Consider the following 12,712-nt stretch of genomic DNA (forward strand, 5'->3'; position numbering starts at 1 on the left):
ATATGAACATAAAAAGAGAGAATTATATACAGAAAAAAGATAAAATTTACATACTTTAAGAGAAACAAAGGGGAGAGAGAGAGAGAGAGAGAACATGGAGAGAGAATTATATAGAGAGTAAAGATAAAATTTAAAAAGAGAGAAAAGAAAAAATAAAGAAGAGAGACAGAAGGAAAAGAGAGGAGTGAGAGAGAAGAAAAGCACAAAGAGAAGAAAAGGAAAGAGAGAGAGAGAGAAGAAGAAGAAGAAAAGAAGAAGAGAGAATATAAACACAAAGAGAGAGAATAATAGAGAAAGTAGCATCTTAATATCATAAACAAAGTGATGCAATTGGTTATACCTTGATTTTAAAATTTGGTCAATTAATAATTACAATTTTTAGTTTAATTAGATTACTTGTTAGTGCTTACAATTACTCATTCCTACTAAATACTAGTGCATGTTTCAAGAGTCATTTCAAGAATAAGAAAGGTTAGAAGACTACAACCACCTCGATTATCCGTGCCCTCCATACATGTTAATAACTTGAAACAACACCACCAGCGTACGTAGTCAGTAATGATGTCATGCCAAGTGATTGAGCTCCTGTAGGAAAATGAAAGCTTCTAGATGATATTTGTAGGATTCTACTTTTCTTACTTGCTTTACTTATGCCTACCTTCCTTTTCATTGCTTTCTTCTAGTTTGGATTTTTTGCTTAAAATGTTTTTGCATGTATTGTCTTATGAACATTTATTTAGCGAATGTTAAATATACATCAAGGCTCCTTTAGAAGGTCTAAACAAAGAAAGAGAGAGAGAGGACCATGCTTGCCCTTTTGTTATCCACATTCTTTCCTAAACATAGACCATTAAATTCACTTAAGATGGGGTAATTTTTCAAAGAACATGCACCTTGTTATTTCACCATTGTAATAACATTTGTCCTGAATGAGCAATGGCAACAAGACATAGAAAGTACAAAGTACACAAGGTAATTGTTATTCTATTCTCTTAGATATTTTTCAATGCTCCATTGATTTATCTATTTTCTCTTAAGGAAAATTCACACCCTCAACAAGGATGGCATGCAAAAGTTCAAACTATTTGCATAAGAAGTTGCAAAATTTTTGCATATTCTATCGTGTCAAGTTAACCAAATTAATCTCTTACGGTAGAGGGGCTAGTAGTTGGACATGAAAGGAGAAGTAGTTTGATCATCTCATCTCTATAACATGGACATTTTGAAGTGCATCACCATAGTTGTGATCACATTAGCAAAGGCAACCCATGGAACAAATATGGGGACTTATAATAAGCTATATGTAATGAAATTTGTGAATGCAATTTTCTTTTGTTTAAAAAATGGCAGTACACAAAAAACACCCTTACTTACCCAATCAACTTCTTGGCTTTCTAATGCTATTGAGGATTTGTTATGCCTAGGTTGGAGGTGTCAAACCATTAGCCTTATGCCAATGCCCTATATGTGTCGTTTACTAGCCCTTATTTGGCTAGTAGCGCTCTTACCCTAACCAAAAACCTTAGCTTGAGTGAGTGGGATGACTCCGTTGATATCTTACCATCAAGTTTGAAGGCCTTATCTATTTGGTTTTGCCATTATTCATGTTGCACATGTCTCAACAAAGGAACCATAAAAATCAATTTATGGTAATAGACAATAGATCAAAATAGATAATTCTTATTGCACATGTGCATGGGGTCCCAATACCCTTCCCTTCAAAGGAAGGTTGATCCTTCACTAGAATGGTGCAAATAACTTTACCTTTGAAAATAAGGATATGTTTGGGATCAAAGAGTATGGTTGGTACCCTTCCAATCTCTTTGCCAAGGATACGTTTTAACCTAGTTTGTCAATTCAAGAGTTTGGGTTGTCCAAATTCTAGGACTACAAACATGTCACGATAGATGAAAAAGAATCATCAAGAATACACAAACTAGCAACGCTAGTCACTTAAGTCTCTCTATTCCTCTCTCTCTCTCTCTCTCTTTCTCTGTGAAAGAGGTTTGCAGGTAAGAAGAAGAAGACGAAGAACAAGGATGGCCTATGCATTGGGATAGACCATGACTTTATGGAATGCAGCTGCAGGCCATGATCCATGGAGGAAGAACGTGGTGAGAAGAGAGTATCATGCGTGCAGCAGGCAGCGGAGCTCCTGGCTGTTCCTCTTCTTTATGGTCTGGGCTGTACTGCAAACCGCCGCGGTCACCACCGCAGCTCCTGCCCAGTCCGATCAGAGCGAGCTGAGCACCTTGCAGAGCTTCATCGACGAGAGCACGACCACCGACGGGGGCCGGAGCCTCATCGACTGGCAGCAGTCCGGCGGCCATAGCTACTGCACATGGCAGGGAGTCACATGCAGCAACAGCTCTGCATCGAATTCCTCGACCATAACGGGGCTCGACCTCGCGCGCCGGAACCTGTCGAGCCCCCTCTCGCTGGCGCTGTGCCGACTGCCCAACCTGCGGTCACTCAGCCTGCAGGGCAATCAGTTCAAGGAGAGCTTTCCCCAGGCCCTCCTGCTTGCCTGCACCAGGCTCACATCCCTGGACATCAGCTTCAATGGCTTCTTGGGCGAGCTCCCCTCGGCCGGCTGGGCCGGCCTTGCCGACACCCTAACCTTCCTTGACCTCAGCCAGAACCGGTTCTCTGGCTCACTGCCTGCCGCCATAGCTACCGACCTCCCACGCCTGCAGTCTCTCAACCTTTGGGCCAATTCGCTCACTGGAGGCATCCCGGCGGAGCTAGGGAATCTCACAGATCTGCGCAATCTCACCATATCCTGGAACCCATACAGCTCCGGTTTCCTCCCATCCGAGCTGGGAAACTTAACACGGCTGGAATGGTTCACCTGTGCAGCCTGCCGCCTCGTTGGCACGCTCCCTCTGTGGCTCAGCAAGCTCACCAGCATCCAGTACTTGGACCTCTCCTACAACAGCCTCACTGGCAGCCTCCCTCCTGAGGTTTTCACATGGCCCAACATTCAGATGCTTGAGCTCTACTTCAATTCCTTCACCGGACCCATCCCGACTGCCATCACCAACCTTTCTACCCTCACAGACCTGGACCTCTCCTGCAACTCCCTCCATGGTTCCATACCCCGAGAGCTTGGGAAGCTCCCTAACTTAACCCTGCTGAACCTGTGGAATAATTCTCTCACAGGTGAAATACCCCCTGAAATGGCCAACCTCTCTCAGTTGAGTGTATTTCAGCTGTTCAGCAACTCTTTGACAGGGATCATACCGCAGAATTTAGGGCAAAAGAGCGATGTGGGCCTGGTCAGGTTCGACGTCTCATCAAATTTTCTGCATGGAGAGGTGCCACCCTACCTGTGCAAGGGTGGGCGTTTGCAGAAGCTTATCTTTTTCACTAACAACATAACAGGAAACATCCCGGAGGCTTATGGGGCTTGCACAAGCTTGGTGAGAGTGAGACTTGGCAGGAACTATTTGCAAGGGGAAGTCCCAGGTGGGTTGTGGGGTTTGCCGCAGATGACCATATTGGAGCTTTTCCAGAACCAGCTGGTGGGGGAGATACCTCCCAAACAGCTTGCCAATGCTTTGCAGCTGAAGCAATTGGTGATCCATGACAATGCTTTCACAGGCTCTTTACCAGACTCAATAGGGAAGCTTTCTTCCTTGGAACAGCTGGACGCATCTGCAAACAACCTCAGTGGTCCTATCCCACAGTCTCTACTGTTCTGCTCTTCTCTGCAACTCCTCTACTTGCAAGCTAACATCTTTTCAGGTCCAATTCCAGATGGGTTGGGGAGCTTGGGCTGGCTCACAAATCTCAACCTTCATCATAATCAGCTGTCAGGCTCCATCCCTGCTTCAATTGGTCGCCTTCAGCATCTGATGGAGCTGAACCTGTCTTACAATCATCTTACAGGGGAGGTCCCCTTGCAGCTTGGAAGCTTGCAGTTTTCCATCTCCACCTTCGATCTTTCCTTCAATGACTTGTCAGGGCAGCTCCCATTCCGTCTTGGAGGTGCATTCACTGTGGATTCCTTTCAAGGCAATCCACAGCTGTGCATGTCTCAGGATTGCAACCCTAGTGGAGGAAATTCCAGGCGAAAGTTTTGGATTGTGTGCTTGACTTTGGCCTTATTGGCTGCATTAGTTTCCAGCCTCTGCTTCATATATAAGAGGAACAAGTACTATCATCGCATGAGGCAGCAGAGTTCATTTAATGACGGCTCTTTGCAGTGGATACTGACACCCTTTGAGAAGCTGGATTTTGATGAATCCAACATTCTGAAGTGCCTTGAAGATGAAAACAATGTGATAGGGAGAGGGGGTTCAGGTCAAGTGTATCTTGCAAGGCTTGACAATGGGCGATCAGTAGCTGTCAAGAGGCTGTGGGTGAATCAAAAGAAAAGCAGCCATGGATTTAATCAGGAAGGCAGCAGTCAGCATGACTATGGATTCAAAGCAGAGGTGGAGACAGTGGGCAAAGTTAGGCATGCGAACGTCGTGAAGCTCCTGTGCTGTTGCACTAACAGTGTGCTGAATACAAGCCTTCTTGTCTATGAATACATGCCTAATGGAAGCTTGGGAGATGCCCTCCATGGGAACAGCAAAGCTTGTGCGCTTCTGGACTGGAGCACTCGCTTGAAAATTGCATTGGGTGCCGCCAAAGGCCTTGCCTACCTTCATCATGACTGTTTACCTCCGATCATTCATAGAGACGTCAAATCTAACAATATCCTGCTCGATGATGATTTTGAGGCTCACATTGCTGATTTTGGACTCGCCAAAGTTCTCACAGACTACCACCATGGAAAGGGATATACCTTTACTGGTGTTGCTGGCTCTGTGGGTTATATAGCACCAGGTAATGTCCAGGCCTTTTTGTTGAGTTAGTTTAGAACATGTGCACACATGTTTTACTCTGGTTTGAGCTGTGATTCTAATGAGTTGGTTGTGAATGTAGAACTGGGCTATGCAAGCAAGGTGACAGAGAAGAGTGATGTGTACAGCTTTGGGGTGGTGTTGTTAGAGCTGGTGACAGGGAGGAGGGCAGTTGAGGCAGATCAGGATGTTGTGAGGTGGGTGGTCAGGAAGCTGCAGGAGGGCAAGGAGGAGGAGCTGCTGACAATGATGAGCGGTGGTAAGAGTGGGCCAGGTGTGCCTAAGGTGCTGGGGAAGGAGGGGGAACAGGAGCGCCATGAAATGCTGGGGGTGCTGAAATTGGGCCTCCAGTGCACGAGTGCACTCCCTGCTCACCGCCCCTCCATGCGCCAGGTTGTGGATGTTCTTGCGGCCACCAGCTTCCGCCACCTCACCTTCCTTGGGAAGTTGTCCAAATCCACCAGAGAGTCTCTGGGTGTGGAGAAGCTTTCCTTCAGCTGACCTTCTTGCATGTACCAACTTGAACTGCACATGTTATCACTTATACCTCTTGTTTACATTATACAGACAGCAAGCAGCTTTTGTAGATCAACAAGTGCTTCTGAGCTTGAGCCAACAAGCCCTGTGTGCTGTGGGATGTATATTTATCTAGAGATGGGTGCCTGTTCGAAATTGTCTTCTCTTTTGTAACAAGTCCTGTAAAGAGACATTTGATGGCTTATGTCACAGGTGACTGACGAGAAACCCCTTTACTGGGTGGAGTAAACGACTAGATGGCTGATGCACTGAGCCACTTCTCATAGGTGACTAGACTAAGGAGAATTTGCTCTTGGAGTAGATGAGTAAATGGGGAATGCACATAGCCTGTTACAAATTATGTTGGATTACTAGGTCACATGAAATCCTTGCCAGTGCTCTGGGCCTTTTCACAGGGATTACATTCTCAGAGAAGCATGCAACCTTGTATGTTAATCCCATTTTTTTAATAATAAGATCAATGGCTAGCAACTAATGATGGTGTATGTTCTCAGGCTTAATCATATCTCCTGAATAACCTCTAATGATAAACCTCAGTGCAACTCCGAAAAGCCTTTGTAGCTGGATCAGTCCCCAAAAACTTCATCGAGAAGCGTTGAACATACACATTGATAACATCTCGTAAAGCCCTCTGGACATAAGTTGATAACCCCCCCTAAAAGCACACAAGCCAAGAGGTCACAACAATCAGACTAACACTCGAAATAAACTATTTGTCAGGTACTTTGAGTGCCTTAAACACCAACTCAGTAGTAGTAGTTCTCATTGCCAGTTCTGCTAGTCATCATTTCTTACATTGCCATGCTATTATAGCCCTCTAGGATGTAGAAATCCTCAGTGTCAGGCTGGTTCATTTGCCTCACGGGTAGCAACCTCTAAGTACCCTGAACTGCTATCAAATATACTGATTTTCCCGTGTGAAGGAGCATAAATGATCCCGACATCACCCAAAAATTCCTAGGAAACTAACTTTGAATTAATGATTTGGACCAGCTAAAATCAAGATGTCATCAAAGGGGCTAATTTTCTAGTCTTCCACCTTTGCTAGCTGAAGGTTCAATCCTATCTCTAAGTATGGTCCATCCTCCATTTCCTTTCAATATTGGTATCCTTCCTATCTCTAGTATAGTCCATAATCCCGAGGTATTGGACTACAAGTACTTAGTGAGAGTTGGATTTTGGGATCCGTTTTGGAGCGTAGAAGTGGCTTAGGAGGTGCAAAGAACTAAATTTTTATAAAAAATGAGTCGGTTTGGACGGTCGTGAGCTGGAGTTTTCCTAGGTGGATTTTGATAGTAGGAATCCAATGCAAGTCTTTGTTCGTTGCTTGGAGTCCGTTTGACTCTCCATGTAATCTTTGCAATATTTTACATTCTAAAGCAGTTACATGATTTGGGAGTCGAAAAGAGCACAATGGAGGCCAAATTGATAGATTTTGATGCCACGGAGCTGTCAGTCCAATCCTTTTGCGAATCGACGCTCTGAATTTCCTCCGCTTTGGCAAAACGGCCTCCAAGCCCTCCTGCTTCCTCCCTTGCGCAGGAATTGGGGCTTTACGAACCTTGTTTTAAAAATGGGGAAGGGCACATAGGAACAAGGCTTGTGGCCCTTATCCTTAGAAGCATCTTAAAGAAGCTTCTGATTTTTTTTTCAGAAAACGTGGGATTAAAGTAATGATTGAGGGGAGGGAAAATTAACGACGAAAGGAGGGGGGTTTATGATGGAATGGCGATGGCCTGATGGATTGGGCATGGCAACGGCTGCATCGGCAGCCTGGCGGCGGATTCGTGACGACAGCGACATTTTCCCAAGTAGCATGGTGGCATTCATCTTCTCAATACGTCAGCTTCTCTCCTCCTTATCCCCCTTGTGCTACACTAAGGGGTGTTTTTATAGCCTTGGGGGGGGAAAGGGAAGCCACCACGTGGATTATGCATGGCTCCCCCCCTCATGCAACCCACACCACTCTACCTTAGGCCATTCCTCCCCACACTCCCTCTCCTCCAGTCATGCATGGGTTGGGGGAAGGGATAATTATAAAAAAAAATTGATTTAAATTCCATCATTATCCCATTTGCCCCTTCAAAAGGGGTGTTCTTCTACGGCTATGCGGACTTGAACCCCTGGCCTCAATTGCTCAATGTGGAGGCCTCATTTTTGCGCATGCGGGTTATGGATTAAGCTGCCGATAGTTACAATGTAGCAGATAACCTTGCACATGTTTTACGCGGCGTGTGGGGAGTCAAGTTCAACAATATTTTTGAGCGGAAATATTACATTCTCTCCCCCTTGGAGGAATCGAGATGTCCTCATCTCGAGAAGAACTAGGGGTATTATTAGTTGAGAGTGCTTTCATCCATCCAAGTGGCATCCTCCTCGATATAATCTTTCCACTGGACGAGGCATTCTCTCAAGGTTCTGGATCTCAATTGTCTCTCCCTAACATCTAAGATCCTGTCAGGCCGTAGCTTAAGGACTCCTTGGCTAGGCATTACAACTTGTTGATCATCAAGTACATGGCTAGGATTAGGTACATACTTCTTTAGTAGGCTGATATGAAATGCATTATGAACCTTTAGGTTCTTAGGGAGTTGTAGTCTATAAGCATTGGGTCCTAGGCACTTGAGAATCTTGTAGGGTCCACAGTACCTTGGACTTAGCTTCTTGCACTCACCTAAAGATAGGGAACTCTTCTTCGAGCGTACACGAATAAAGACCATGTCTCCTTCCTCGAAGGTTCTATCTTGACGTTTCAAATCCGCGTATGCCTTTTGTCTATCCTTGGCGGCTTGGATGTCCTGTCTTATTGACTTCATTTGGTCGTCCATATCTTCTAACATCTACCTTGAAGCTTCAACCCTCAAGGTTGGGTCTGAGAAGTTTAAAGGACTTTGACAGTCGTGCCCGTACAATGCTTGAAAAGGGGTCATCTGAATGCTTTGTTGATAAGAAGCATTGTAGGCAAACTCAACTAGTGGCAAGTATTGAATCCACCTTTTTGGTTCACGGCAGCAATGTGCCCTTAGCATATCCTCAATGACTTGGTTGATTCGCTCCGTTTGACCATCGGTTTGGGGATGGTAAGCTGTATTAAAACAGAGTTGAGTCCCAACGGCTTCAAAGATAGCTCTCCAGAAGTGTGATGTGAAGAGAGAATCATGATCACTAATGATTCTTCTGGGCAACCTATGCAATTTGAATATCTCCTTGATGAACAACCTTGCAATGTCTGAGGCTTTGTAGTTTTTCTTAACATGAATAAGGTGTGCAACCTTAGTGAGCATATCCACCACAACCATAATGGAGCTGTATCCTCCCTGAACTTGGGGTAGGCCAAAAACAAAGTCCATACTGATGAATTCCCATTTCATTTGGGGAATGTCAAGTGGTTGCAACTTTCCTTGCATTTTGACATGTTCGGCCTTAATATGTTGACAAGAAAACACTCAGTGACATATTTGAGAACGTCACCTTTAAGCTCTCCCAATAGTAGCTCTTCCTGACTGCATTGAGGGTCTTGGCATAGCCAGGATGTCTTGAGAAAGGGGAATCATGAGCTTCCCAAAGTATCTTCTGTTTGGGGAATCATGAGCTTCCCAAAGTATCTTCTGTTTTAGTGACTGGCTTGCCGGTATACATAACCTCGTTCTATAGTAGACAAGTCCACTATTGACAGAGAATTCTTGATACTTAGCTTGTAGCTTTTGGTCATGATCCTTGATAGGGATCTCCCTTAGCATATTCTGATAGGTTGGATCATGGCATGCTTTTTCTCTAGCTAGCTCAAGTATTGGGTTGTTTGGCATGGATACCTTTGTGGTTAGAGATCTATTGGATTCTGCAAGATTAGGGATTTTAGGAATGCCTTGCGACTAAGTGCATCGGCAACTACATTCTCCTTTCCAGGTCGGTATTTGATTTCAAAATCATACTCCTCCAACACTTCAATCCACCGACGTTGCCTCATGTTGAGCCCGTTTTGGGTAAAGATCCACTTGAGACTTTTATGATCCGTCACTAGGGTAAACTTGTTACCTAGCAGGTAATGTCTACAATTCTTTAGAGTATGGATGATAGCTAACATCTCTAGATCATGGGTAGCATAATTCCTCTCATGTCCCTTCAGTTTCCTTGAAGAGTATGGTACAGAATGAACTTCTTGCATAAGCACACATCCTAGGGCAAGTGTGCTAGTATCAGTTACTACTTCAAACTCCTTACCAAGATCTGGAAGTTTTAGGATAGGTGCTGATATCAAACTTTGCTTTAATCTATCAAAGCTAGATTGTTCGGCAGCTGTCCATACAATTGATGTTTGCTTCTTCAGTAGATCCGTCAGAGGTGCTGCAATCAAATCATAATTTTTGATATAGACCCTGTACCATCCTATCAATCCAAGAAAACTCAGTATTTCCTTGACAGTTGTTGGTATTGGCCATTCCAAAACATCTCTGACTTTGGCCGGATCCATTGAGATTCCTTCCACTGACACGATGAATCCCAGATATTCAATCTAATGTTTGAAGGATGCACACTTCTTCATCTTGGCATAAAGCTTGTGTGCCCTCATTGTCTCAAGGACAATCCGAAGCTGGGGTTCATGATCTTCTTCTTGTTTGGAGTAGACTAAGGTATTGTCGAAGAAGACGAGTACGAAGTCATCAAGATATGGCCTAAAGATATCCTGCATTAATCTGTTGAAGGTGGCAGGTGCATTTGTCAGCCCGAACGACATGACTAGGAACTCAAAGTGTCCATATCTTGTGTAGAATGCTGTCTTTGGGATATCTTCTTCCTTGATTCTTATCTGATAGTATCCAGACCTAAGATCAATCTTGGAGAAGATCTTCGCACCTTGAAGATGGTCAAGAAGTTCATCTATTCTTGGAATAGGGTACTTGTTCTTAATGCTTGATTGATTCAACCCTCTGTAATCAATACACAGCCGAAGCATTCCATCCTTCTTCTTCTGGAACATCACTGGAGCTCCCCATGGCGAAGTGCTGGGATGGATGTAGCCCTGATCTAACAGTTGCTTGAGTTGCTCCTTCAGCTCAATCGCTTTCGGGATGGACATCCTATATGGCCTCTTTGCGATTGGTGCAACTCCTAATCTCATGATCAACTTCCCTTTGAGGCGGAAGTTCTTTCAGCTCTTCAGAAAATACGTCTGCGTACTCCTTTAGCCAAGAATGTTCTTCACTAGACTCCTGACTCTGATCTAGCTTATTAAGCTTAATCAAGTAGACATGTAGTCCCTTCCTAACTCCCTTTATAATCCGAGATGCTTTGGCCAATTGAATTTTTGGCTTTTCGACCTCTCCTTGAGTTGTGACCAATTCCCCTTCAGAGTTTCAAAAGGAAACTTGGCCCTTTCCACAATGAATGTGGGTGTCATTGGGTTTAAGCCAATCCATTCCAAGCAAACACTCATGGATACCTAGGTTCATGACCTTGAATCTGACCGAAGTCAACTTTCCTCCCAGGAAGAATTCCACCTTAGCAGTTTTCCTGGTACAAGTGACCTCATGACGATTTGCTAATTCCACAAGCAAGGTAGGTGCTTCTATTGTGGCTATTCTTAATCTTCTTGCACAAGCTGGTGAGATAAAGGAATGCGTATTGCCACAATCAATCAAGGTTTTGAAGCCTTTACCTTGATAATCTAATGGTGTCTGAATCATTGAAAACTGGAGATTTGGGCCTTTCTTGTGAAGGGCGGCATGGACTGTTGCCCTCTCAAAGTCTGCTTCCATGGTCGGGTCTTCTTCTTCGCACATTTCCGTGTTGGCAACACAGGCGGTTCTTCCTCTGCCTCGGGTGGCAGCTCCTTGGCCATGGGTGGTTCCTTGGAATGGTCCTTGACATTGTCCTCCGCCAAGTTTGGGACATTGCCTTTTGAAATGACTGGGCTTGTTGCAATGGAAGCAACAGAGATTGCGGCCATTACTTTGGGTAGGAACAAAGTTATTGACATTGTTGGTCCTCCTTTCTTTCTTTGTCTCTAGTTTTGACCTTGAACTCTCTTTGCCTGGGACCTATATGCTCCTTTGTTCTGATCATTATAAGACCAAGTCTTGTTACTTCTTGGCCTGGCCTGCACCTCCTGAATTATGGGAGCAGCTCGAATGAGTGCGTCCTGAAGATCTGTTGGGCGCATTGATTCGAGGCGGGTATTTACAGGTGGGTTTAATCCGGCATAAAACTTCGACACCTATTGTGTCATATCCATTTGTGGCGCATACTGCAAAAGAGAGACAAACTTTGAGTAGTATGCGTTAAGGGTCAGACCAAGTTGTTTCAGCTCATAGAACTCATTCATCTTTTGCGTGCGGTACGCAGGTGGTAAGTATCTTCCTTGCACAGCTTTTTTCAACTTTTCCTAGGTAATAGACCCTTTCGAGATTCCTTGGTCTTTGCACCATTGCTTCCACCAAAGTCTGGCTTTGTTGGTGAGCTTCAGCTTGGCGAGCATTGCCTGGTTGGCGGGTGCAGTACCGGCCGCTTCAAAGTAATCTTTCATGGACTCGATCCAAATCTCAGCATCAGTTTAGACAGTCCTTCCTTTCCCATCAAATTCTGGCAGTTTGATCTGCTTGAGAAGAAACTTATTCTCCTGTATCACGGCTGTACTTGGTGTAGGGGTCGGACTAGAAACCTGTACCTGGGGTTGTGCCTGGGCATTGAGATTCTTAACGTTAACAACTCGCTAAATGTCTCTTACATTACATTTCATACCCAATTCAGCTTTCAGCCAAGAGACCCAATCACTTAACTTTTTATCAATACTCATAGACAAGACAATCATTGATAAGAAGAAGTCTTATTTCATTCATATGGGCATAGTCCTTTCGGAGTACAATATTTCTTGGGATGGAAGAGCAAGCTGATACATTAATTCGGGGAGAATAGGGTCGTGTTACATTCAACTACGGGAACTGGGTAATAGTATGGATTTGGGTCATGGATCTTCAAGAATCGATACGTCATTGGAAGATTAGGGTATCCTTTCCTTTGGTATCCATTCTTCTCGTACTGTCCCAACACCTTGATCCTGTCGGCGGGGATTATGCGGGTCACTTTCTCGTACACATACGTGTTCAACTTGACCTTCCGACCTTCGACATGTAAGGTTGCGTTTACTTGAGCCTCAACAAAAATGAACAGCTTTACGATCTTCAGGTCCTCCAACCACTTGATTCTCTTTAGGTTGGTTCGAAGGTACACAAATCGGTGGGTAAGAGCTGAGTTTTGATGCCGAGAAGTGCTTAAAAATAGCCAAAAATTATGAATATCAAGGGAAAAATATTCAACGTCGAAGG

The 12,712-nt window shown here is 44.4% G+C and overlaps 1 protein-coding gene across 1 annotated transcript; it reads left to right on the forward strand.

Moving 5' to 3' along the window:
* Positions 1–1,892: 1,892 nt before the first annotated feature.
* LOC148040980 (uncharacterized) lies at positions 1,893–5,860 on the forward strand. Its single transcript, XM_087675295.1, has 2 exons — positions 1,893–4,836; positions 4,936–5,860. The coding sequence occupies exons 1-2, from the start codon at positions 2,064–2,066 to the stop codon at positions 5,352–5,354; spliced, it is 3,192 nt and encodes a 1,063-aa protein (XP_087531421.1). The 5' UTR covers positions 1,893–2,063; the 3' UTR covers positions 5,355–5,860.
* Positions 5,861–12,712: the final 6,852 nt, after the last annotated feature.

The sequence above is a fragment of the Lygodium microphyllum genome, chromosome 1 (genome assembly GCF_053477565.2).
Source record: "Lygodium microphyllum isolate KBCC chromosome 1, Lygodium_microphyllum_v1.1.10, whole genome shotgun sequence".
NCBI classification, from domain to species: Eukaryota; Viridiplantae; Streptophyta; class Polypodiopsida; order Schizaeales; family Lygodiaceae; genus Lygodium; species Lygodium microphyllum.